At 41.3% G+C, this 24,748-nt stretch overlaps 1 protein-coding gene and 1 long non-coding RNA gene across 2 annotated transcripts; one reads left to right on the plus strand and one right to left on the minus strand.

Moving 5' to 3' along the window:
• Nucleotides 1-11,498: 11,498 nt before the first annotated feature.
• On the minus strand, nt 11,499-22,686 carry cdk1 (cyclin-dependent kinase 1). The gene is made up of 8 exons (XM_023262806.3): nt 22,576-22,686; nt 21,859-21,901; nt 20,937-21,093; nt 19,599-19,722; nt 14,323-14,493; nt 14,050-14,213; nt 11,954-12,095; nt 11,499-11,764 (listed from the first exon to the last, which is right to left on the minus strand). Exons 1-8 carry the CDS (start codon nt 22,588-22,590, stop codon nt 11,648-11,650), a joined length of 933 nt encoding a protein of 310 aa, XP_023118574.1. The 5' UTR covers nt 22,591-22,686; the 3' UTR covers nt 11,499-11,647.
• Nucleotides 22,687-23,353: 667 nt separating this feature from the next.
• On the plus strand, nt 23,354-24,502 carry LOC129350772 (uncharacterized). Its single transcript, XR_008604284.1, has 2 exons — nt 23,354-24,163; nt 24,278-24,502. It is a non-coding gene; the product is annotated as an uncharacterized LOC129350772 (long non-coding RNA).
• Nucleotides 24,503-24,748: the final 246 nt, after the last annotated feature.

The raw sequence follows: 24,748 nt of genomic DNA on the forward strand, positions 1-24,748 counted from the left end.
TTTATTAGTCATTGCACACTTTCATATACAACGAAATTTCATTTGAGCTGCCCTGCCCATGACAGCTCCGGCTGCTGCGCAGTGCTGCGCGCGCCTTTCTTGAGGGAAAAAAAGAAAAAGACATGTTGGGATCTGGGTAGGGATAGCAGAGGGTAAATGAAAAAAAAGGCTCGTTGTACCAAATGAAACCTCCAATGTTGGAAATTCAATTTGAGAAGAAACCTAAAAAAAAACAAACCCGCAACAGGCAAAGCATGACATAAGACAAGGATAGTTGGGATAAGGATGTGGGGTGGTGGAGGGGGCAGCACCGCACAGTTAGTCAGTTCCTGTGCAGCAATTTCTGCGCACGGATTCCTGCCCCCAAGGTGTGAGTGTATGTGGTGCATTAAAAAGAAATTAGAGAGCAGGGGAGGCAAGCAAGAAGGTGATGGGGAAGAGACAAGGCCGTAGAGCCCTGCCATCCACCCCACCACAGAGCCCATCACTCCTGCCCCCACCTGCTCTCGGGGCCCTAGCTGTTGTGTCCCTATATGTGCCTAAGAGTAACTATATACAGTGACGTGTGGAGTGTGTGAAGTGCACAGTTGTGTGGATCCGGCCCATGAGGAGAGAGCAGCGGGGGAGACAGGTAGTAAGACCACATGCAGAGGGCCCCCAGAGCCCGGAGACAAGAGGCCAAGGTGGGCCCACACGAACCCGACCGGCCCGGCCAGCACCGAAACCCCCAGAAGTCGCAGCGCTGGAGCAGCGCCCCGGCAGACGCCGTAGCCCCACCACGGGCCAGCCGCATGCAGCACCCTGCCCCGGAGGGAGGACCAGGCCGCACCACTAGGAAGCAAGGGCCATGAGCCCCCACGCCCACCCCGGAGCCGGCACGTCCAGGATGCAGGGCGCCCACCCCGCAGCACCACCGAGACCCCACCCACCCCACTACTCCCCAGGACAGCACCGGGCCCGGACAGAAGCCCCCAGCCAGCAGGAACTTATCTCCAGTGGCGGCACACAGGCAAGTACCAAGGCCTGTGCCCGGATGAGCCAGAGCCACCCCCCCCAGAGAGACCACCCGGCCCCCATGCCAGACCCCCAGGCAGCGGAGGGCCCCCAGCCCCCCCAGGGGAGGGAGAGGGACGAGGACGAGCGGCCAGGCAGGAGAGGAGGGAGGAGGAGGGAAGCAGAGCAGGAAAGGACAGGGGTGCGACCGGAGGGCCGACCCACCCCAAACCCCAGGGCCAGCCAGGGCGCCCCAGAAGAGACCAGCCGCCGCCACCCCCAAGGCCCCGGAAGAGCGCACAAACCCAGCAGACCCAGGGCTCAAAGGGAGAGACACCGGGGACACCCACCCCCAGGCAGAGGGGTCCGAGCCACGCTGGCCCCGCAGAGCCAGAGAGCGACCCCAAGAGCAATAGGGAAGGGACACCACTAGTGCATGCACACAGCCTTGAAGTCCATGGTGCCATCCTACTTAAAAAGGTAGAGGGTTAATAAACTGAAATAAAGCAGACAGAAGTCAGACCATACACACAGACAGAATAATAATTACAATTTTATGAGGGAAGTGGCATACGCCCACATACAAGCGGAGGCTATAGATTAATATTTATTGATTTAATAAATGGAGACCATTTTTCTTTGAAGGAGTCCAATTGTTTTTTTCTGATAGCAGATATTCTCTCAAGTGAAATGTGTTCAGTGAGGAGGTTCAGCCAATGGATGATGTTGAGGGCTTTCTTATCTTTCCAGTTAACTAAAATAGTTTTTTTGGCAATGGCGATAGCTGCAAGTGTGGGTTGGATATGAATGTCTGGAAGGGCTGTTTGCGTTAGATCACCAATTAGGCAAACGTTCGGGGAATGTGGAATCCCGCAGTCCAAAATATTGGAGAGTTTCTGCGTGATTGTTACCCAGAATTGATAGACGGGTGTACAAAGCCACAGAGCGTGAAAGTAAGTGTCCGTCATGTTTTGGGTGCATTGCGTGAGAAGCCCATTTTATACAGTTTATATTGCGTTATATGCATTCTGTGAAGCACCTTAAATTGGATCAATTGTAAGTTGGTGTTTTTAGTCATTTTAAATGTGTTTTCACAGATTTGGGTCCAAAAATCAGAGTCAAAAGATTTGGATACGTCTTTTTCCCATTTTTGAGTTGGTAGGTGTATAGAGTGTGTCTTTGAGAGTAAACTATAAATTTTTGAGAGATTCTTCTTATTTCTTGGAGAGAGTTTCACAATGTAGTCGACAAATTCAGGTGGCTGTAAATCCGTTGGCTGTAAAGTAGTCTGAAGCGATGGAATTCTACTTGTAATAGTCTTCTTTACCTGTAGGTACTGAAGAAAATTTCCATTTCTTATTTCAAATGTTTGGAATAAGTTTATATATGTCCTATCATCCAGAAGGTGATGGAGGTGAGTGACTCCTCTCTCTGCCCATGTGGTGAAATAAAGAGCTATTTTGTTGTTTGCAAAATCAGGGTTGTGCCAGATTGGGGAGAGTATACTGGGTTTTAATTGGGAGCCTGTGATTTCCAGTGCTTTCCACCAAGCAGACAAGGTGGAAGCGATCATAGGGTTCTTGAAGCAGGAGTGATGTTTAAGGGCAGAAGTGATAAAGGGAAGGTCAGAGATTTTGATCTGGTTACAATCTAACTGTTCTAGTTCCAGCCAGGAGTTATATTCTTCATGAGGATGTATCCATTTGGTGAGATATTGTATTTGGTTGGATAAATAATAATACATGAAGTTGGGAGCCTCCAGTCCCCCTTCGGATTTATTCTTCTGGAGGGTAGTCAAACTAATTTTAGCCTTTTTATTCTTTGAGTAGAATTTACCAATCATTTACCAATCAATTTACCAATCAACTTACCAATCATTAGACTCCGCAGTCTAATGATTGGAACCACTTTGATGTGGGTTTAAATGGAATCATGGAGAAAAGATAGTTGATTTTAGGTAATATTTTCATTTTGACTGTAGCTATTCGTCCCAAAAGGGAGATGGGGAGGTTGTTCCAACGCCTCAGATCATCACAGACTTTGTCCAAAAGTGGAGTGAAGTTCAGGTGAACTAATTCTGAGAGTTTGGAGGAAATATTTATGCCCAGATATCTGATGTTGCCAGTAGGAAAAGAATAATGCGAGTTTTGGGCTGCGGGCTTCCACGAGTTTTCTGTTAAAGGTAATATAATTGATTTTGACCAGTTGACGGAGTAGTCTGAAAGACGCGAGAAGGTTGTGATGAGGTTAAATACTTCCTTTACTGAAGTTTTGGGTTCTTGTAGATAAAGTAAAATGTCATCTGCGTATAGGTTAATTTTATGTTCAGACTCCAGAGCGCAGATACCTTTGATATCGGTGTTCTGACGTACAGCTGTTGCTAATGGTTCGATAAAGATCGCAAACAATAAGGGAGAGAGTGGGCATCCCTGTCTCGTTCCCCTTTGCAGACTGAAGCTTTGTGAAGTGATCCCATTAGTGGTGACTGTAGCCTTGGGTGAGTTGTACAGAGCTGATACCCACTGGATAAATGATTCTCCGAAGCCAAATTTGTGGAGCACAGCAAAGAGACAGGACCAATTAACTTTGTCAAAGGCTTTTTCTGCGTCCAATAGCTTCTTTGTTGTGGCGTTGCGTCAAAGAGATTAGATTTAGAAGTCTTCTGATATTGTTGGTGGAGTGTCGGCCATTTATAAATCCTGTTTGATCGCTGTGAATTATTGATGGGATGATTTTCTCCAGCCTAGAGGCGAGAGCTTTTGAGATAATTTTGATGTCGGTGTTGATTAGTGACAGAGGTCGATAGCTAGAGGGATGCGTAGGATCTTTGTCTGGTTTCAATAATAATTTAATTGCAGCTGTATTCATGTGCGGACTGATATAACCATTATTTTTAATCTCTGTCACTGTCCTGAAGAAAAGGGGTGCTAACATTGACCAAAAATGTTTAAGAAATTCAGCAGGGAAACCATCAGGACCAGGTGCCTTGCCTGCTGGCATACTGTCTAATGCACATTGTAATTCTTTCATAGTCAATGGAGCATCTAATATGTCTCTGTAATTTGACGTTAGTTTGGGCATGTTTAAATTGTTGAGAAAATTATGTATATCTTCTATGTTTGGGTTAACTACTGCTGAGTATAAACTCTGGTAATAATTATAGGTCTGGTTGATTTCCTGAGGTGACTGAGTATACTTTCCTGAGGGATCCTGAATTGCTGTTATGAAGGATTTTTCTTTATTGCGCTGGAGTTGGTTCGCCAGAAATTTTCCTGATTTATTATTGTGTTCGAAATCATTATATCTTAGTTGTTGTAATAAAAACTCTGTTTTCTTGGATAGGATATTATCGAGGTTTAGTTTTGCATTTTGTAGTTCGGACCATAATTGATCACTTGGGTTTATTGCATAATTCTCTGTAAGTTGTTTAATTTTTTCTTCAGTTTCTTTCTCTGTTTGTAGATCTTTTTTTTTTCTTGTATGAGGAGTATGATATTATTTTACCTCTGATTACGGCCTTTCCAGTTTCCCAAAGCAAAGATGGGGGTAAGTCATCAGAGTCATTGTTTTTTAGAAAGTCTGCCCACTCACTCCTTATTACTCGATCAAATTCTGGGTCTTTGAGTAGAGAGATGTTGAGGCGCCAAGTCTGAGGAGGTTTAGGGATGGAATCTGTTTGCAGGCTGAGTGATATTGGTGCGTGGTCGCTGATAATGATTGGGTGGATTTTAGTAGTAACTTTATGTGCGATAGAGTTATTTAAGAGGAAAAAGTCAATTCTTGAAAATGTTTTGTGTACCGCAGAGAAAAACGTATAGTCCCTCTTTGTAGGGTTCTTGAGTCTCCAGACGTCGTCTAGTCCGAAATCTTTCATATAGTCATGTATGACTTTAACTGATTGTGACGTGTATTGGACTATTAGATCGATCTACTGAAGGGTTTAAAACTATGTTGAAGTCACCACCGATAATAGTTGTTGAGTTAGCAGATAAGTCTGCTAAGTGAGAGAAAACAGTGTGAAAGAAGGCTGGATCATCATTATTCGGAGCATAGAGGTTTACAATAGAATATAATTTATTAAAGATTGTTGCCTGGATAATAATATATCTGCCCTCTGAGTCCGTTACTGTACTGTTTAAAGTGAATGGTACTCTCTTATGGACTAGAATGGAGACCCCTCTTTGTCTGCTGTTATAACAAGATGAAAAGATGATACTATAATTCGAGTCTGATAAACATTTTTCTTCCGACTGTAGTAAATGTGTTTCTTGAAGGAGCAAAATATCTGCTTTTAATTTAGAGACATAGTCCATGATTTTAACTCTTTTTGTTTGTGAGCGTATGCCATGAACATTCCAGGCTATGATATTAAACTTGAACATACAGAGAGAAGATGTTCTGTCACTCAGTGACAGAACAACATTCTTTTTCTATGTAGTAATGTAATATAACATCTGTGTGTGTCCTTGTGAGCTGTCTGTTGCTGTCTGTGAGCTGTGAGTGTGGGAGAGAGATGTATACAGCAGGTCAGGATCTATATATACATTATATAATAGCAGATCATTGCCTGAAAAACTATCAACAAACACATTATAAAACATACAAGCACAATAAACATGGGGGGTACATAGAGTGTGAGTGAGAGTGTGGGGGGTGAGTGTGTGAGAGGGGGAGAGGGCTAAAGGGAGACATATAGAGAAGGAGAGAGAGAAAAGTAGAAGGAGGAGGGGGTTCTCCAGTGGGGAGTGTAGGTTAGGAGAGTGAGACATTTACATCTGTGAGTTTTTTTTTTAATAACATTTTCTAACATAAATGACTAAGTGATATATTAAACGTTTAAGCCTTTTTTTTTTTTTTTTTTTTTTTAGAAGAACCAGGGGGTAATGGAGGGTTCCCGAAATAGCTGCCCATCTATGTATAGTTTGTCCACAACCAGTGCAGTCCGTTTACCTTTCTGTCTGTGTTCTTTCATGATGGGATATAATACTTTGCACCTCTCGTTGATTTCCCTGGGAAACTGGTCGTTCATTCCGAACGACGTGCCTTTCAGCTCCCGTCCTTTGCTTCTTACGAGCACTTTCTGCTGGAAGTGCTTGAACTTTGCAATGATGGGACGGTGTCGGGGTCCTCGGGGTCCGAGCCGGTGGACGCGGTGGAAAGTGATGTTTTTCACCGTTTCCGCAGGGATTTTAAGCGCCGACACCACGAAGTTTTTAACAAGGGTCTCTGGGTTATCCGGTGTGGACTCAGGGATACCAGAAAAGATCAGGTTGTCCCGCATGCTCCTCGACTGGATGTCCAGGACGGTCTCCCTCAGGGTTTTGTTTTCTTTTTTAAGTGTACACACCTCTGAAGTGACCGTTGTCAGCGTGGACCGGAGTTCGGCGTTGTCCCTCTGCAGATCCTCTATCTGCTGGTGGGTGAACTCCAGGCTTGCTTTCAGGTCTTTTATCTCCTGGTGAAGCAAGCTAAGGATATCGAGCTTCTTATTAATTGACTCGAGAACACTTACCTGGATATCCGTGACCTCCAAGTCTTGTGTGTCCGTCGAGGAGTCTGCCTTCTTCCTCTTGCTCGGGTTGGCGTCTTCCATCGTGCACCGGACGAAGTAGTCGTCAATAAAGTTCTCAAGGTCCTCCACTGTGAGCACTACCGTTTCCGATCTTGAGCAGGCTATTTAGTTAGGTTGTTGTTTTATTTATTTATTTATTTTGAATACAAATACGTCGAGATAACGGCGATTTGTTTACTTCTCATCTAGCAGCTGGGAGCCGCCACTCACTGAATCTCGCGATCTCACAGCATCTCGCGATCACCTCAATTTCACCTTCCCCCTACTGCTCTCAACAATTTTAGACCCCAGCTGTAGCGATTCTCACCCTGATGGCTTCCACTTTGCGACTCACATCAACAGTCACACCAAGCAAATTGTTCATCTTACGATTGAGTTCGTCATACCGAGCATCGGCAGCCGTGATCCGATCGTCTGACCAGCAGTGTTTGGACGTCATTTCTATCTGCAGTCTTCCTGATTTTCCAGAAGCTCAGGCCAGTGAACAAGCCAATTATCAGCAGGCCTGTCATCATAAATCCGAATATATATAAACATCTTCCACATCCTCCACGGATAGGGGTGCCAGACACATGATCCCCTTCCACTTCCTCCAGGCGTCGATCATGTAACCAGAGGCGAAACTCCGGGCAGGTAGGCTCCCCTAGGCCTGTGCTCTTTGTGGCGACAATCTTGTCAATTGCGTGTTGAGAGACCAGTTAATCAATTCCATGATCGGTGTTTCGAAGGTCCAGTGCCAAGCGATCGCTCCAAGTCAGACAGACAAGACGAGACAAAAAGTGCAGCACGCAGAAGACATGAGGGTGTGGGGGAGAACAGAGATAGAAACGGAGCGAGGAAAAGTGCGACCGCCTCCTACGAGAGCTCAGAGCGGAATATAATTACAAACTAATTTTCTTTAAGTTCTTCTGTGTTGCATGTGGCACATCAAAATGTAAATGATTATCTCTGAACTGTTGTTACAGAGTGGCAGCAGACATCCACTGACTCTTATTAGCTTTAAAAGTTTAAATAAGGAGATCTCACTGCTGGCTGGTCACAGTTCTTTGACCATTTTGATCTTAAATACTGCATCTCTGCATTTGTTTCAGTGTTGTGCAATAAAAGTTTGTAGCATGGGATATACCTATGCACATTTACTCAAGTGCTGGACTTAGCTTGGAGCCTTGGTGTTACGCATTTATGCTTCCACTTGTGTATACTTTTTATCTGGCAGCAGTAGCTGTTTATTCAGTTCAACTAAATCTGATTTATATAACCCAAATTCATAACATGTCGTCTCAGGGCACTTTACATGGTGAGGTCAAGACCCTACACTACTACAGACAGAACTCAACAGTTTGTCTCGAACTGCACTTGGCTCACTTTCTAAACTTATACAAGTACTAAATACTTTAGTAAACTTATGACTTTGACTTATTATTTTATATTCACATATATCACAGGATATTACTACTACTTTTACTAGTATTTATGAGTCCACCACTTCATGGTCAGCAGTATGTATCCTGCAGATGTTAGTGCTCCCAACTTTTCATCCAGCACCACCACCAGGTTTACGTGTTTTTTATGTGAAATGTCTCAACTGAATGGATTGCTATGGTTGGTTCTGTCATTCATCATCCCCTTAAGGTGAAGTGGACTTGGTCATACTTGACCTGCTCCTTTATTGCCAAATTTAATATTCTTTTCTGTCATTTTTTGATGGCTCATAATTAAAACTATGGCTCTCTGGCCACTTTATTAGGTACTCCTTCCGAGTAAAAGGTTGGAGCCTGTTTCATATTCAGAACTGTCTTAATTCTTCATTTCATACTTTCAATGAGGTGTTGGAAACATTCCTCAGAGATTTTGGTCCATATTGACATGATGGCATCACACAGTTGCTGCAGATTTGTCTGCTCCACATCCATGATGTGAATCTCCTCAAAGGTTCTACTGGATTGAGATCTGGTGACTGTGGAGGCCATTGGAGGACAGTGAACTCAGTGTCATGTTCAAGAAACCAGTTTGAGATGATTTGAGCTTTGTGACATGGTTCATTAGAAAGAAACCAGTTTGAGATGATTTGAGCTTTGTGACATGGTTCATTATCCTGCTGGAAGTAGCCATCAGAAGATGGTAGACTTTGGTTATAAAGGATGGACATGGTTAGCAACAATACTCAGGTAGGCTGTGGTGTTTAAACAATGCTTAATTGGTACTATGGGGCCCAAAGTGTGTCAGGAAAATATCCCCTATACCACCACCAGCAGCCTGAAGCGTTGATACAAGGCAGAAGACCTCTTCTGTCCCTCTCAACCCGCCGACCAGCAGGCAGATAGGTCCCCCCACATAAAGAGCCGGGTTCTGCTCAAGGTTTCTTCCCTGTTAAAAGGGTGTTTTTCTTGCCACTGTCACCTTAGGACTTGCTCTGGGGGTTCAGGCATTTGGGTTCTGTAAAGTGTCTTGAGACAACTTGACCTGTAATTGGCGCTATATAAATAAAATTAAATTGAATTGTTTACACCAAATTCTGACCCTACCAGCTGAACGTCGCAGCTGAAATTGAGACTCATCACACCAGGCAACATTTATCCAATCTTCTATTGTCCAATTTTGGTCAGTCTGTGGCCTCAGTTTCTTGTTCTTAGCTGACAGTAGTGGCACTCGGTGTGGTCTTCTGCTGCTGTAGTCCATCTTCTTCAAGGTTCAACATAGTGCATTCAGAGATCATATTCTACATTCCTTGGTTGTAACGAGTGGTTATTTGAGCTACTGTTGCCTTTCTATCATCTCCAACCAGTCTGCTCATTCTCCTCTTACCTCACATCAACAAGGCATTTTAGTCCACAAAACTGATGCACACTGGATATTTTCTCTTTTTAGGACAATTCTCTGTAAACGCAAGGTTGTGCGTGAAATTCACAGAAGATCAGCAGTTTTTGAAATACTCAGACCAGCCCGTCTGGCACCAACAACCATGCCATGTTTAAAGTCACTAACATCCCTTCTTCCCCATTCTTATGCTCGGTTTGAACTTCAGCAAGTTGTCTTGCCCATGTCTACATGCCTAAATGCATTGAGTTGCAGCCATGTGACTGACTGATTAGCTGTTTGTGTTAATAAGCAACTGAACGGGTGTACCTAATAAAGTGGCTGTTGAGTGGATATTCTTTAGATATTGTATTCAGAGTTCATAGAAGCTAAATGACAAAATGTTGATCAAAAAAAGATGCAATAATACTCATCAGAATAATTAAGTAGACTTCGTAGTAAATTAGTTGCACTGGTTGATACTTGCACACTCCAAGAACTACAGAAGACATTTAGCCATTTATCTAAGTCATGCTGATTGTATGGGCTGAACATTGTTCTCTGAAAGTCAATGCGAAGTATTTTAAGGCAGTGTTTCTCAACTGGTGGGTCGCGACCCAAAAGTGGGTCGCGGGGCCGTTTTTGGTGGGTCGCGAGCCTTTTTCTAAAAAGAGAGAAAAATAAAGATAATCCAATTTAGTGGCGAGTCATTGTAGTTCCCCTCCGCACCCGCAGGGGGTCGTCGTGTCAGCAGCGACCGGTGAGGACACTCGTATTACTGTAGAAGAAACTGCATGTTTTCATAGCAACAGCAGCATGGCTAAACGCAAGTACGACAGCGAGTACATTAAATATGGATTTTCCTACACCGAAGACAAAGGAGTCCAAAAGCACGCATCTGAATAAACTTTTCGAGCGGTTTAGCGACTACTTTCCCGATAAACAACCCGAGGACGACTGGGTGCGCGACCCGTTTGGAATAAACATGGAAAGCATAACGTTGCCTAGCAGCGATGAATGTCAGCTGGTGGAGCTATCATGTGACCGCACTCTCAGAAAGAAATTCACAGAGGTAAGCCTTTCCCAGTTCTGGTGCAACGATGTGATGAGAGAGTATCCCTCCATTGCTAGTCGAGCGGTAAAAATCCTCCTACCATTCAGCACCACATACCTCTGTGAATGTGGCTTCTCAGCTCTTGTTCAGCTGAAAACAAAATACCGAAATAAACTGAACATTGAGCATGACCTCAGAGTTGCTTTATCATGCATACAGCCAGATTTTTAGACTCTTGTCTAAAAAGCATCCTCAGCTAAGCCATTAGAACTTCATGTAGTTCTGCAGTACTTTTATTGTGACTTGTGACTTTTGTTTATTTGTAAGTGCTTAAAAACACACTTTTCTTTCAATATTGCACACTATTTTTTTCCCCAAATATTGGCTTTCAAATATAGTTAAGCCCTTTGAAAAATGTTTTATTGTGTTTACATTTTGAGATTGATCAGAACATTAAGCATTTCTTCACTTTAATAATTTGTTGAATGCACTTCATCAGTTTTCATGTTTTGGACTCTTTTGCACATATTTCTATACATAGTTTCTCCAGCTACAACAGCAATGTTGCAGACTTGTGCAGTATTATGAGAAGCTACTGGTTTTGTTGAATTGCACTTTTTTTGTAGAAAAAAAATGCACTTTTATATATCCTGAGAACTACTTGAGGCTATTGTTCTACTTGTTTCAAAGTCCTCAGTACTTGAATTAGTATTGCTGCTTGATTTTGAGTTGTTGTGAAGTACTTGAGTTCAGGTTTAAAAGTTTTGTCTTCGAACGCTCAGTCAATAAATTGTTGATTTTTGGAGAAATATTGTTTGGGTCACGACTTGTCATTTCAGTTTTATGGTGGGTCCCAGGCCCAGACCAATTGAGAACCACTGTTTTAAGGAAACATTTTGGCCCTGAATGCTAACAGGGGCTTGAATGCTATACTTTTGTGCTGCAAAAACTCTAAGTTCTCAGCCCTCTAACACCCTGGACAGGTCATAAACAAATTTTATTCATGGAATTGTCGAACCTTTTCTTTCTTTCCCAGTCCAATATTTTCAAGCAAATGCAGAAAAAAATTAATCAACTGAATCATTTTTAGAATCACAAAGTGCAGTTTTATTGAAAATACACTGTTGAAATTTTACTAAAGGTGTGCAATTTTCCACACACATACACACAAGTATTTACAATATGATAATTCACAAAGGGTATGGAGGTGTTGGTATAAAGGACACTGTGTTTTAGATGTTGTTGATGTTGGCAGCTGGCAGGGTGGATTTGTCCAAGTCATCAAAGTAAGGGTGTGTCATAGCCTCACGTGCAGAGATCCTCTTAGGAGGATTGTAGGTCAACATTTTCTACAACACAGAAACAAGGCATGAATAAATGAGACGTATTATGTAGAGCAACATGAGATGACTAAAACGTGTTTTACAGTGCGTTTTTTTTGTATAAAAAATAAATAAATAAATAAAAATCCACATAAAAAAAAAAATGCAGAAACTTTTCAAGGTTCTCAACTAAGATGTAACACGGTGCGTCCTTACCGCCAGCAGATCTAGGCCATTCTTGTCTAGGTTTTTTACCATCGATGACAGGTTGCCAGACTTCCATTTGGGGAAGGTGCTTTTGTAGTCAGGCAGGCTCTCTACATCAGGCCACACATCATTGTTTGGAGTTCCCAGAGACCTGGAAAGAAAAGACAAATGACACCGGGATTCAAATGGGAAACAATTTAAAGGGTGCCGCAACTTGTGGGTTGGGAATCGGCAACAGTTGTAATGACAGAATGAAGTGCAACTACACACTAAATAAACCATCTAAATAACCATATGTAAATCAGAGACAGACCTTGTGAACCCTGTGGAAGACAGTCTATGATGGTATGCAAAGACCAGCAGGTGCAGTAGTATTAGGGTGACCAAGTGTCCTGCTTTGTGCGGAACTGCACAGCATTTTCATCCCTTTTTCCACGTCCCACCCATTGAGACGCTGTCCCGCATTTTGATTGGCAGCTATAATTTTCAAAAGTTAAAACTCTGAAGGACAGATGCTAGGAGTTTTGTTTTTTATCTGGCTTTTTTTCTATGTTAGTCAAACAGCGCAGACGTGCGATCACGACCAGATTAACCTGTCAGTGTCTTGCTGCCGCACCTTGTTGTCAGTTGCCGTAAATTGTGCCAGTCGCGACTGGTTGCGACACACCGCAAAGCAGACACAAACACTAAACTATGGATTTTGGCGGAGATAATGGAAAGTACAGCAAAGATGAGGAGATGCAGCTTCAACAAAGACTGGGAAACTACATATCACTGGGTGAAGCAAGGTGATTCTCAGAGAGTTTTCTGTGAAGTTTGTCAGAGTTCGTTTTCCGTTTCACACGGTGGGGAATACGACGTGAAGTGACACAGAACATGGGAGACCCCCCCTCTCAGCTTTGGTAAGGTGTCCCACATTGTCCCACACTAATATGCTCTATGTCCCACAATTGGTTTATTGAGATCTGGTCACCCTAAGTAGTATTCACATACTGTCCTCTCTCTCCCTTCTGACCCTGTGTGTGTGTGTGTGTGTGTGTGTGTGTGTGTGTGTGTGTGTGTGTGTGTGTGTGTGTGTGTGTGTGTGTGTGTGTGTGTGTGTGTGTGTGTGTGTGTGTGTGTGTGTGTGTGTGTGTGTGTGTGTGTGTGTGTGTATATATATATAGGCTGCACAGTGACGTAGTGGTTAGCACTTTCGCCTTGCAGCGAGAAGATCCCGGGTTCGCATCCCGGCTTTCCCGGGATCTTTCTGCATGGAGTTTGCATGTTCTCCCTGTGCATGCGTGGGTTTTCTCCGGGTACTCCGGCTTCCTCCCACAGTCCAAAAATATGCTGAGGTTAATTGATTACTCTAAATTGCCTGTAGGTGTGAATGTGTGAGTGATTGTTTGTCTATATATGTAGCCCTGCGACAGACTGGCGACCTGTCTAGGGTGTCACCTGCCTTCGCCCGAGTCAGCTGGGATAGGCTCCAGCCCCCCCCGCGACCCTAGTGAGGATTAAGCGGTGTATAGATAATGGATGGATGGATGGATATGTATATGTATATGTACGTATGTATGTGTGTATTTATATATATACACACATACATGAAATTGTAGTACCCTGCCAGTCTGGGACAATAAGCCAACCCAGATTCACGTTCTATGTCTGCAGGCTATTCTATACTGGAATACTGATAAAAATCCTCACAACAACAAACTTTAGAACAGGACTTGAAGTGATTTGTTCAGCAAAGCATGTGAAGATGTCTCTTTGCACTGTTTTTGGCTATGTAATTAGAGTGACACAGACACACAAGTATGAATGCTCATAACCATAGGCCATGTTGGTAGCATACAGACTAGGCTCTGCATAGATTCAACACAGTAGCAAACATCACACTTTACTGTTTACTAGTGGCAAATATCCATCCAATTTGGCAACATTTGTCAAACAGGAAATTACCATATCATACTGCAGGATCTTTTTATTAGCCTTTGTTTGCAGGTCCCTTGCAACAACTACTTCTTTACATTTGTACTTTACATTATTTAATTCACATTTTCAGTTGAACAACCAAAGACGGTTTTATTAAACACATGTAAGTCCTAATGTGTGTCTACCTGAAAATCCTGAAGAGCTGGTCTATCTCTGAGTCTCCATGGAACAAAGGCTTCTTGGTAGCAAGTTCAGCAAAGATGGTCCCAGTGCTCCAAACATCTACTGGGGTTGAATATCGGGGTGAACCCAGGAGGACCTCTGGAGCCCGGTACCAAAGAGTGACAACCTGAGAAGATACAAGTTTTCATTCAGCTCGGTCATTATTTTAAAGGTTTTTCAAGGTTGTACACAGTGTCTGTGTAGTGTTTCCAAGTGATGTGGGAACATTTCCTCACCTCATGGGTGTAAACTCTGACGGGAACACCAAAGGCCCGAGCCAGGCCAAAATCTGCCAGTTTGATAACTCCCTTGTTGTCAATCAGGAGGTTCTGGGGTTTGAGGTCACGGTGGAGGACTCGGCGACAGTGACAGAAGTAAATGCCCTCCAAGATCTGGTAAAGGTAGCTCTAAAAAAGTGATGGTGAGAAAAAGAGAAAGAACAGAGAAATGGGTGCATGTTGCTAATGTTTAGAACAGTGAAATTGTGAATCAACAAAACAAAATAAATGGCACAATAACCTGTTTGAAAACAATGATTTCGTAACTTTGCTACACCAAAGCACCCTTTAACTGCTTTCATTCCATGAAAGCTCCACCTCAATAAAGTTGACTTAAAGATGGTAATAAAGAAGGTTGTTAGGTTTAATATCTAAACATTTATAAACATTTTGATCAATGAATAAATGTATTTATGGACAAACATGTTGTGTTTTCAGTGTATATGTAAAAAGCATAATAAAGTATTCCGAACTGCATTAATATGGAGCGAGACTGAGCATTAACCTATTATATTAAAATTATGCTCTGCTCCTCTGTTGTTGTTGTTGCCGAGGGCGACCAGCAGAGGTCAGGTTTTCTCCAAACAGCAGCTCAGTAAAACAGTTTCTTCTCGTTTGCTGCTGTCTCCACTGATGAGAAAAAGAGCCTGTGGATAAAATCAATTGGTTTTATCTTGGACAAATCTGACATTAGAACATTCTTTTTGCTCACACACCTAACTGCAGCCACCTAACAGCATCTACCACAGCCTGAATTATGAGGCATTTAGGGAACAATGGTAAATGTATGTCCAGCAGGTGTTTCGTCTGTGACTAGGTGGGATGTGCAACTAAGGATGATGGTCCAATCAAATCAAACTTTATGTATAGAGCACTTTTCATACAGTTAAAAATGCAACACCAGTGCGACCAGTGAAAAAGTTAGTCTGAGGCAGAGCAAGTGTCTTAGCAATAGCTTTAGCCTTCCTGTCCTTAACAATCTAATTCAGTTCAGTGTTATTTATATCATGCCAATTCATGACACACGTTATCTCAAAGCCCTTAACTTGAATTTCATATGAGCAAGCAGTCGTCGACAATAGTAGAGGAAACACGAGCCAAAGGACTGAACTTATCCTCACAGCCATTACCTGCAGTGGACCTCACCACAGCCACAGAATCAGCTTTTAGACAAAAATCTATCAGAAGCCGAACAGCTCAAGTTGAAGGTGTCAGAGGCACTGTCCAATGCTAAAGTACCTCCGCCCACCTTTTTATCCCCAGAAAGGAGGGCAGAAACTTACAGTTGGAAAAAGAGAAAGTCAGTGACTGTCTATCTAAATACTGGCTTTACCTGGAGAACACACATTGTCCTCCAACAATAAAAAAAGGAAGGAGCATCACTCAGCAGCATCAGCAGCAGCATCAACTGTCACCTACAACATTTCAAAACACCTTGCAAAGATTTTAGCGCTGCTGGTGGGAAACACTGCTCATCACATCCAATACTCCACTGATTTTGTCAGCAAGGTTCAGAAAGTGAAACTGGCCTCAGTGGTATCAAATAAAAAAAGGTTTTATTTGATACCATTGTTAGGATTTATTATTTTTTATTATTTCTTTTAAACATACTGATAGCTTAATATTGATTTACACGTTGCATTACATGCTAAATAAGAGTTGTGGTGATCTGTGAATAAATAAAATTTGTTCAAGCAGCTATCCACGTTGTGATTGAATAGCACCAAAGATGAACTGTACCAGATCAGACAGAACGAAATGCAGCTGCTTACACTCATCTACACACCATCATACATTGCTGACACACGCACATACACGCACACACACTGCACGAGCATGTACACTCACTTGGTACCGAAGGCCACTCCAAGTCATAAGGACTTCTTGTGAGAACAAATGTGTAAGAACTGATAAAATACTCCTGACTGGAGTTGGTGCGTCAACTACAAGCTGTGATAATATATGACTGAGACAGAAGTCAATATGATTGATAAAGGGATAATACACTAAGAAACATATGAATCATAATAGGGAGGGACTATCTGATTGGAGGGTCATGTGCCAAGAGATTATGGACATGCTTGTGCTCCACTGAAGAGAGGGCTGAGTTTAAACACAGCTTCTCTCCAACAGTTTTTGATGAATGAGATTGCTGCACATTCCATAAAGACTCTGTACACATTGAACGTCATCCATTGCTGGATGCCTACAGATTAACACCTTGTTGACAGTAGTCCTCTGAACAGTAATGGTCCATGATATCAAGCTGCTTTGAATTGCAGAATAAACAACTTTAACTGAGAGGAGTTGCTTGTCTTAGGTCTCAAAAAAACGAACACACTCAACATCATCTTACATTTTACATGCATACCTGCATCTGAGGTAGTGGAGACTGTCAGAAAGTGAGTCCTGCAAAATGGCTCCCCTGGGGACAGAACCACTTCACCCCCAACCATATATGCACCCTGCTGAATCTCTTCACGACCACCACTTGATTCAAATATAATGAAAGCTTCTACAGACAGGAAATATGGGCTTTCCAGTGTCACCGACTGTGACCAATCCCTACATGGAGAAAGTGGAAATCAGAGCACCGAGGTCTTAAGAAACTGGCTCAGATATGTGGATGACACCTGGGTGAAAAAACAAAGCCCATGAGATAGACACCTTCACATTAATTCCATGGATAGTATAAGTTCACAAGAGAGGATGTGAACGATTATAAACTGCCTTTTTTGGACTGTGCTGTGCCCAAGGAGAAAGATGGAAGACTCAACACTGTAGTCTGCTTTAAACCTAGACACACAGAGCAATATTGACTTTTTGACTCCCACCACTCACTGGAACACTGGGCTGAAAATGTCCCTACCAATATAGAGGGAAAAGAGAGGGAACACACATTAAGAAAACACAGAAAAACTGTGGTTATCCAAACTGGATTTTCATCCATTCAACAAAAAGATCTGCAAAAACACGGCACCACAGAAAACAGAGAAAAACATGAAACAATATGTAGCCCAAGTATCTGAAAAGCTCAGAGGCATTTTCTCCTAATACAACATACGAGATTCAAGAGTTTTTATTGCCTTTTTTTAATATCAGTGCACTTCACACTAAGTAACTCAGACAAAAAGTGGTTCTCCCCAATCACCTACGTACAAGTGGTGCAATGTTTTATATGCAGTCCAAAGCAGTGAGAAGTGCACAGACTTGTACGTAGGGGAGACTAAACAATGGCTCCACATGTGCATGATTAAACACAACAGAGCAAATATGTGTCGGTGATTCCACAGCTGTTCTTGTGCACATCTGAAAGGGAGTGTGATCATCATTGCACTCGTACAGCTCAACTAAAAAAAAATACAAACATTTAAATAGTTAAATTAAACAGTATTCTTCCACTGCCACTAAGCGTTTTCTATTCCAAATGATAACAAAAGATATAATGACACTGTGATGAAGCGAGAGATCCCAGGAGTTGTTTTCATTGCTGATGAAAATCAAAGTGATGTAACTTCAGCATTACTCATGTTAATGTACAAGGTAATGTACTAAAAACCCTCTCCAGTAAATATCAAGTGTTTTATTTTGTCAACATGTCCATTTGGTGTATTTTAAGTGGTAGAAGATAAATCATTAGCAAAGTAAGCACTCAACCCCATGTTAAAATGATAAAGTTCTCAAAAACACAGAGTCAGGCTTCCAGGGTTTCACATGAAATAAATCAAAGGAATAAATCCTGTAAACTTGCTGGGTGTAGCTTTCTGTATCATTCTTCTTCTTCTTTAGAGTCAGCTCCTGGTTCTAACATGTATGACTGATTTTAGCAAAACCTGTCAGTTAAACTTAAAACTAAAAGGCCCAACTCGCATCTCTGCGCCTTGCATTTACCCTGGTTTAAATCTAAACGTTTTCACCAAAGTGGGGGTATGTATATGTGCAACTTTGACTTTTCTTTCAGGATGCTGGTCCACCCAACACTATTCTTGACTTGCCAGGCTGTCTAATACTTACAAAAGAAACTGCCAGGTGATGGTTCTCAATTTCATTCAGCTGCCACACCAGTAATGGTGGCCCATAGTAGATACACATGGATCCCACTAGGAACTGACTGATGTGTGCTTTTTCTTCCTGGGGCTGATGTCAAATATTGATTATTAGTAATCAAAACAGGCCGATAACCAATGCTTGGACCGGTATACTAAAACTTATTAGTTAACAGCAATAAAGGGGTTAGGGTTCTCCAAATAGCATTAGTCGCAGACAAAGAGGCACAGCAAACCTCTTAGCGATAGCCTCAGCATAGCACTGTCAGCAAAGTAAGTTCTAGTTGCAACGCTTAACACCTACAAATAAATGATTTTGATTTTAAATGTTGTCCTTGTTACAGACACACTAGGAATGTTTATGGAAGGCTGTTGTGTTTATTAAACTTTTCGTAGTATTTCCTACCTCACCTTCCAAAAACAGCTCTACTAATTCACTGGAGCCACTCCACACTCGGTTTTGTGCGGAAAATACGTCAAATGATGCATCAAACGCCCCTTTTTGTGGGTACAAGTTTTAAGCAGAAAGTCTGAGTTGACAAAGAAAGTTGATAAACACCTTTATGATATATGTTATCTCTGACTGGGGTTTTAGTTGTTTTTGAGCCGACTCAAAGAAAGCCCTGCTGTGTTAAACTTGCTTTGTACTTCAGCCCTCTGAGATACTAAACCAATACTGTAAACACTAGAAAAGCTGCGCTGGTTAAAATAGAAGCGTCCTGCCAAATTTAAAATCCCCTTATAATTTACTGATTATATGTCCGGGTCCGTATAGGATGAAGTCTGGATCTGCACTGAGACTGCCAGTTAGTGACCTAGTGTACAGTGTATTAAACAAAGTCTCAAGGAAGAGAATTTTGCCTCCAGTTATTTTAGCAATAAAATTATTTGAAGAATCATTTCAGCCCTACTTACAGCACTAATCCTCTGCAAAATGTGAAATTTTTAGCTGCCAGACAGGAGGTTGCTGTTGCTTACCACAGTGAAGACAAAATAAGTCAAACTGCCACAAGTCAGCAAATGAAGCCAGAAACTTATTGGTACATGATTGCTGCAACTGTTCAAGCATTTTATGTTGCTGGAGATATATTACTTGATCCCATAATGCTATCTGAAACCAAAACCCTCAAATAATATAGCAGTATCCTGCTAATACGAAGCTAAGATGAAGTGCTGAGAGAGAGATACCTTGACCAGCATAGAGTCCATGTACTGGCCAGTGGGAATGGAGTCCAGGTACTTCTTCAGGTCCATGGACAGGAACTCAAAAATGAGGTAGAGTCGAGACTCCTGCATCAGGACATCCAGGAGTCTGGCATACACACACACGAGAACTAGATGGGTTCATATTATATGTACACATTTTCTCACAGGTTCCAACTCAGAATCCTCATTTGCTGACATTCTGTATGTAAAGAGTTGGGTCAGACATTGATCAGCTACCATGACTGAAAGCTTAAAAAATAGAAAAATCATGCGGTCACACTTTGTTGAGCAATTAAGCACATGCATATGTAAAAAGAACATGTCACATAACAGCAATATTATAAGGGAGTGAGACTCGCTACATCCCGAAAAACATCGGAGAATTCCAGAGGGTCACCAAGAAGTAAATCTTCTGCTTTCAAACATCCAGTTAATTGTTGTTTCACCAACACATGCAGTGTCATGCAACAGTATAGCCTGTGGAGAAGAATCGTTTTTAAGCCTTAATTTGGGTCAAAGTCACCAAATATTTTAGGATATTTTTATCACATTTTACTAGCGATTTTATAATTGCAGCTCTTACCAGACTGATTTATCAGTCATACCCAAAATCGCATTTGATATTCAGCATTTGTCCGCTTATTAGCATCGTTATGGTCACTTAACAGACTCCATATAAAGTAAGTCATTTTGAAAATGTGCTACTCTGGCTTTGATGCTGCCACTTCTCTCCATCTGTAGTTTTGAGCAATGCCCTGCCCACAGTACTATAAGATTGATTACATGTCATGAGAAATATCAACACTGAAGCATAAATGTTGATTTTAAATAAATACTTAAAAAATATAAATAGACAAAGGCATTTTAATACATTTTTGAGGTGGAGTTTGCACTGTTAAATTTTGACATCGAGATTTTTATTGATGTGACGAATGTATATCAGTCTCAAATATTGGTTACTGGACGCCTTGATTACTAATAATCATTAGTCGACCCCTAGTCATTATTACCTGCTGACCAGTGAAATTGCAGTTATGGCTCTCTCCTCCTATTCATTTAAATAGGGACCTGGATTCATTAGCCTGAAATAACAGCCGAGGGCATTACCAAAATACCTGCCAAGTGGCAAGTCTGACTTATAGATCACCGTAATCACTTTAATATTTCAAATCTCAAGACAGAGGTAAAACTACATCAGGTGTGATAACTTTCATACAAGTGAGTAATGATCTGACAAACCTTTACACTGTCTCTAAAACCGGATCATATATTAGCTAGTCATTTTTAAGCTGTAACACACTCCACAGAAAGCGAACTTACCGTACAACATTGGGATGCTTCAGCTCCTGAAGCAGAGAGACCTCTCTGACAGCAGTGCTGGGAACGCCCTCCTCCTCACTCTCCAGACGGATCTTCTTCATAGCCACAACCTGCCCCGTGGCCTTGTGCCTGCCCTTATACACTACCCCATATGTACCTGCAAAACAAGACACGCAAACTTGATCATAGCCATTGCACTGTGACTGATCATACATACAATTTGCCCTGTACAAAGTATTTATTGTTGTTTATAGCGTTTTAGATTTCTTTTTTTCTGAGCACTCAATTTTATTCATTTTCTTTATGAAAGCCTATTTATTTATTCTATTACAGCTTATTTGTTGACTTGTCTGGGTAAAAAATAAATTGCGTTATTAATTTGATGTCTACACAGAAATAACAGGAAAAGGCATGCATTCCTGTCAATTATAACAGACACATTGTCTTTATTGAATTACTGTATGTGGACCAATCTTACTTTTGTGTGTCGCCACCCCCCAAAGGCCCAGTCTGAGCCAGATTAAACCCTCAAATAAAACTTCTTCATTCCACTGCCAAAGACTTTACTGATCAATAACATATCTTGAGCGTAAAGCCTGTGTGTAGGATTTTAAATTTTGGGAAGTGTGCTTGAGTCCATAGCCATGAATGAGTGGCACAAGGTCAACAAATCAGGCCAGAAATTCATTCAGTGCATGACTGGTGTTCCTGTTATTAAATTGACCAAAGCTATTGTAAATAATCAAAAGGATCAAACTTAAAGTGCAGCAGCTTTAGAATCATGAAAATCAATACTTATAATGGAAATATGCTCATAATGTAACTTTACCTCCATAAAAACTGTGGCAACCTTGGCATAAATTCAGGACAATCGTATTTGTTGATTTTTTTTTTGTATAATTTGAAAAAAAAGAAGACCTACCTTCCCCGATTTTCTCTACTTTCAAGTAGTCTTCCATTACTCCCTGGGGAAAAAAAACACACATTGAAAAGTCATTTCAGCCTTCAGAACTAGCATTACTTTCCAGTAGCTTACGTTACATACTTTCACAGTACCAAGCTAGCTAGTGGCCCTACGTTAAAGCGACTGTTAACTTAGAAAATACAATACGGCGTAAACAGCAACAAGGCAGTGAGTGTGAAAGAAACTGGCATAGACATTAAAATCGGAAAATCACGTGGCTAACTTTTAACTCATTCAATTACAGTAATGCATTTATGCTTTTAATTTTTAATACAACGTGGCATTTTTGCTAGCGCCAAAGCAAATAAACTTTGGAGACGTTATTTAACGTTAGACAACGGTCTAACGTTAAATAACGCGAATGTTGGTATTTAGGTTACAAGTTATCGGTGGATCATATCGAAGGTTTCTACTACCGCTTAACAGCCTTACGTCCCAAAAACACGAATAAATGACAATAACATAAACTCGTCTATCGGTCATTTTTAGCTTAACGATCAAGACATGGGCACCAACGTTAGCTTACCCAATGCTAAATCACCAAGGGAACTTTCTATTGAGTTTATAACAGCTGAAGCCCTTTCTGTCCAGATTGAATAGTCTACACATTCAACTAACTCGACAAACTATATAGTTAAAAACCGAACCTGTTTCTAAATAAAAAACAAAAGTTACCTGACTGTGACTCATTCCTTATCGTATGTACTCTCCGTGTACAGACCAGCGCTAAATGCTGTCAGAGTTTTTTGAATCAACCGCAGTGCAGCGGCAGTTCAAAACACACCAATGAACTCTCGCGATGTATTTCAAAACAGCCAATCAGGGGAGAGAATATTGTCATTGTGGGCTGAGCGGGAGACAAAGCGGCGACGCACGTAACTTGAACGCCTGGGATTGTGTTCACAGCTGCTGGGACGTCGGGCAGTTGTCCTCTTTGAGAACTCATTCAGCGATTTTTTTCCGTAAAATAAAGCGTCACACAGTTCTGAAGTCAGTTAGCAACACTATTTATTGAGTGTAATGCTGTATCATAGCAAGGTATTTGCAGCAATAACATAATTGAACATATGGATGTGTTATAGAACTGGACCTCTCTAATCATTAACGTTACTACCGAGATATGGAAACAGATTACAGTAAAAACAACACCAAAACAACACACATTTTAAAGTACAAACTATCATCACACAAGGACAGAAGCCTCCCAGCTTTATAAGCCAATACGAATTTCACTCAGGTGCAACCTCACACATATGGAGGACTAAAAGTGCCAAAATTAAATAAATAAATACATCATTAAATAATTAATTAAATATGTCATTAATTAATTAAAATTGGAATTAAATATTTCATTAATTAATTAAAATTGGAATTAAATATGTCATTAATTAATTAAAATTGGAATTAAATACTTAAATGTGTTATTAAATAAATATATCATTAAATAATTAAATATGTCATTAATTAGTTAAAATTGGAATTAAATATGTCATTAATTAATTAAAATTGGAATTAAATACATAAATGTGTTATTAAATATGTCATTAATTTATTAAAATAACAATTATTTTAAGTAAAAAACATATTTCATTATTTCACGATTTAATTAATTATTTCATGGTCCTTGTGTTGCAGTGGATCATGAATTAATTTTATCTGTCAACCTCGCCCGTCAAAGTCGGTGGGCGGATCCTAACACCTGATTGGTTACCCTGCACATCAAGTCAAGGCAAATCGATTCCAGATAATGGATTGACGCAGAGCTTGTAAACACATTCCGATACACTGGGTGGCGCTATTCACCTCTACGTTGGTTTGGATACTCAATAAAACAAAACTTTATTAGCAACCGCTAAAGACTCGGTCCTCTTTCCCAAATGTTGATACATGCGGTGCAAGACAAATTTTCCTTTAGCATTTCCTTTAGCATCTACTCGGCGCGCCACGGCTCGTCTCGGTTTAGTTGTTTTTCCATTACATTGAGAACCACCTCATCGTGGGTGGAGTCGTCATAGCACGGCGGTCCGAAAGTCCCTTACCGTCATTTCTGTGCGACACAAACGCAATGCAACAATGTACATGGAGGCGATAGTACACCTGCTGCTCGGTCTGTGGCTTTCTGTCAGATTCAGAGTAATAGAAGAGTCGGAGAAAGCTGAGAGCGGCGAGTCGAAACACTGAGGAGACACACAGGAGAGTTTGGGAGGCGATGCAGCAGTATCAAGCCGAAGACAAGCGGATATGAACTAGAGGACATATGAGGGTAAGCTAATGCTAGTTCGCTAGCTATCGTGTATCAGTCCTGTGAACGACCCTGTAATGGCTGCAGTTTATCGCTGTTAGGTATTAAAATATGTGTGCTGTGTATGTGTTTCAGATGCTCTCTGATGAGACTTCATGGGATTTACCTGAAGCAGCAGCACATGAGCCTGCAGTAGCACAAGGTGTAGAGGAGGAGGGCAGAGATGTACAGGATGCACTGATGCACTACGTGTCATGCAAAAGTTAAAAGTTGTTCTTCTTGTTATACTTCTGTTTTTCTGTCCCCGGACCGCTATTGTTTTCTTTAATGCAATTCTGACAATAAACTTTTGTAGATGTGTCTGTGCTATTGTTTGTTTGTGAAGGTTAGCAAGATTAAATAAAAAATTAAACGCCAAAACATTAAAACAGCTGTTTTAAGAAAATTACAGTTTGATAAATCAGTATTGCTTTGGTGTAATTCAGTCACCGGAATTATGAACCATAAAGGAGTTTGTGTTAAAACATGTTAAATCCCATTAAACACAAATACATTATTAGGGAATATAGAATTGTTTGGTTCAGACTGTTGACTCTTTTTCTACCA

The sequence above is a fragment of the Amphiprion ocellaris genome, chromosome 16, assembly GCF_022539595.1.
Source record: "Amphiprion ocellaris isolate individual 3 ecotype Okinawa chromosome 16, ASM2253959v1, whole genome shotgun sequence".
NCBI classification, from domain to species: Eukaryota; Metazoa; Chordata; class Actinopteri; family Pomacentridae; genus Amphiprion; species Amphiprion ocellaris.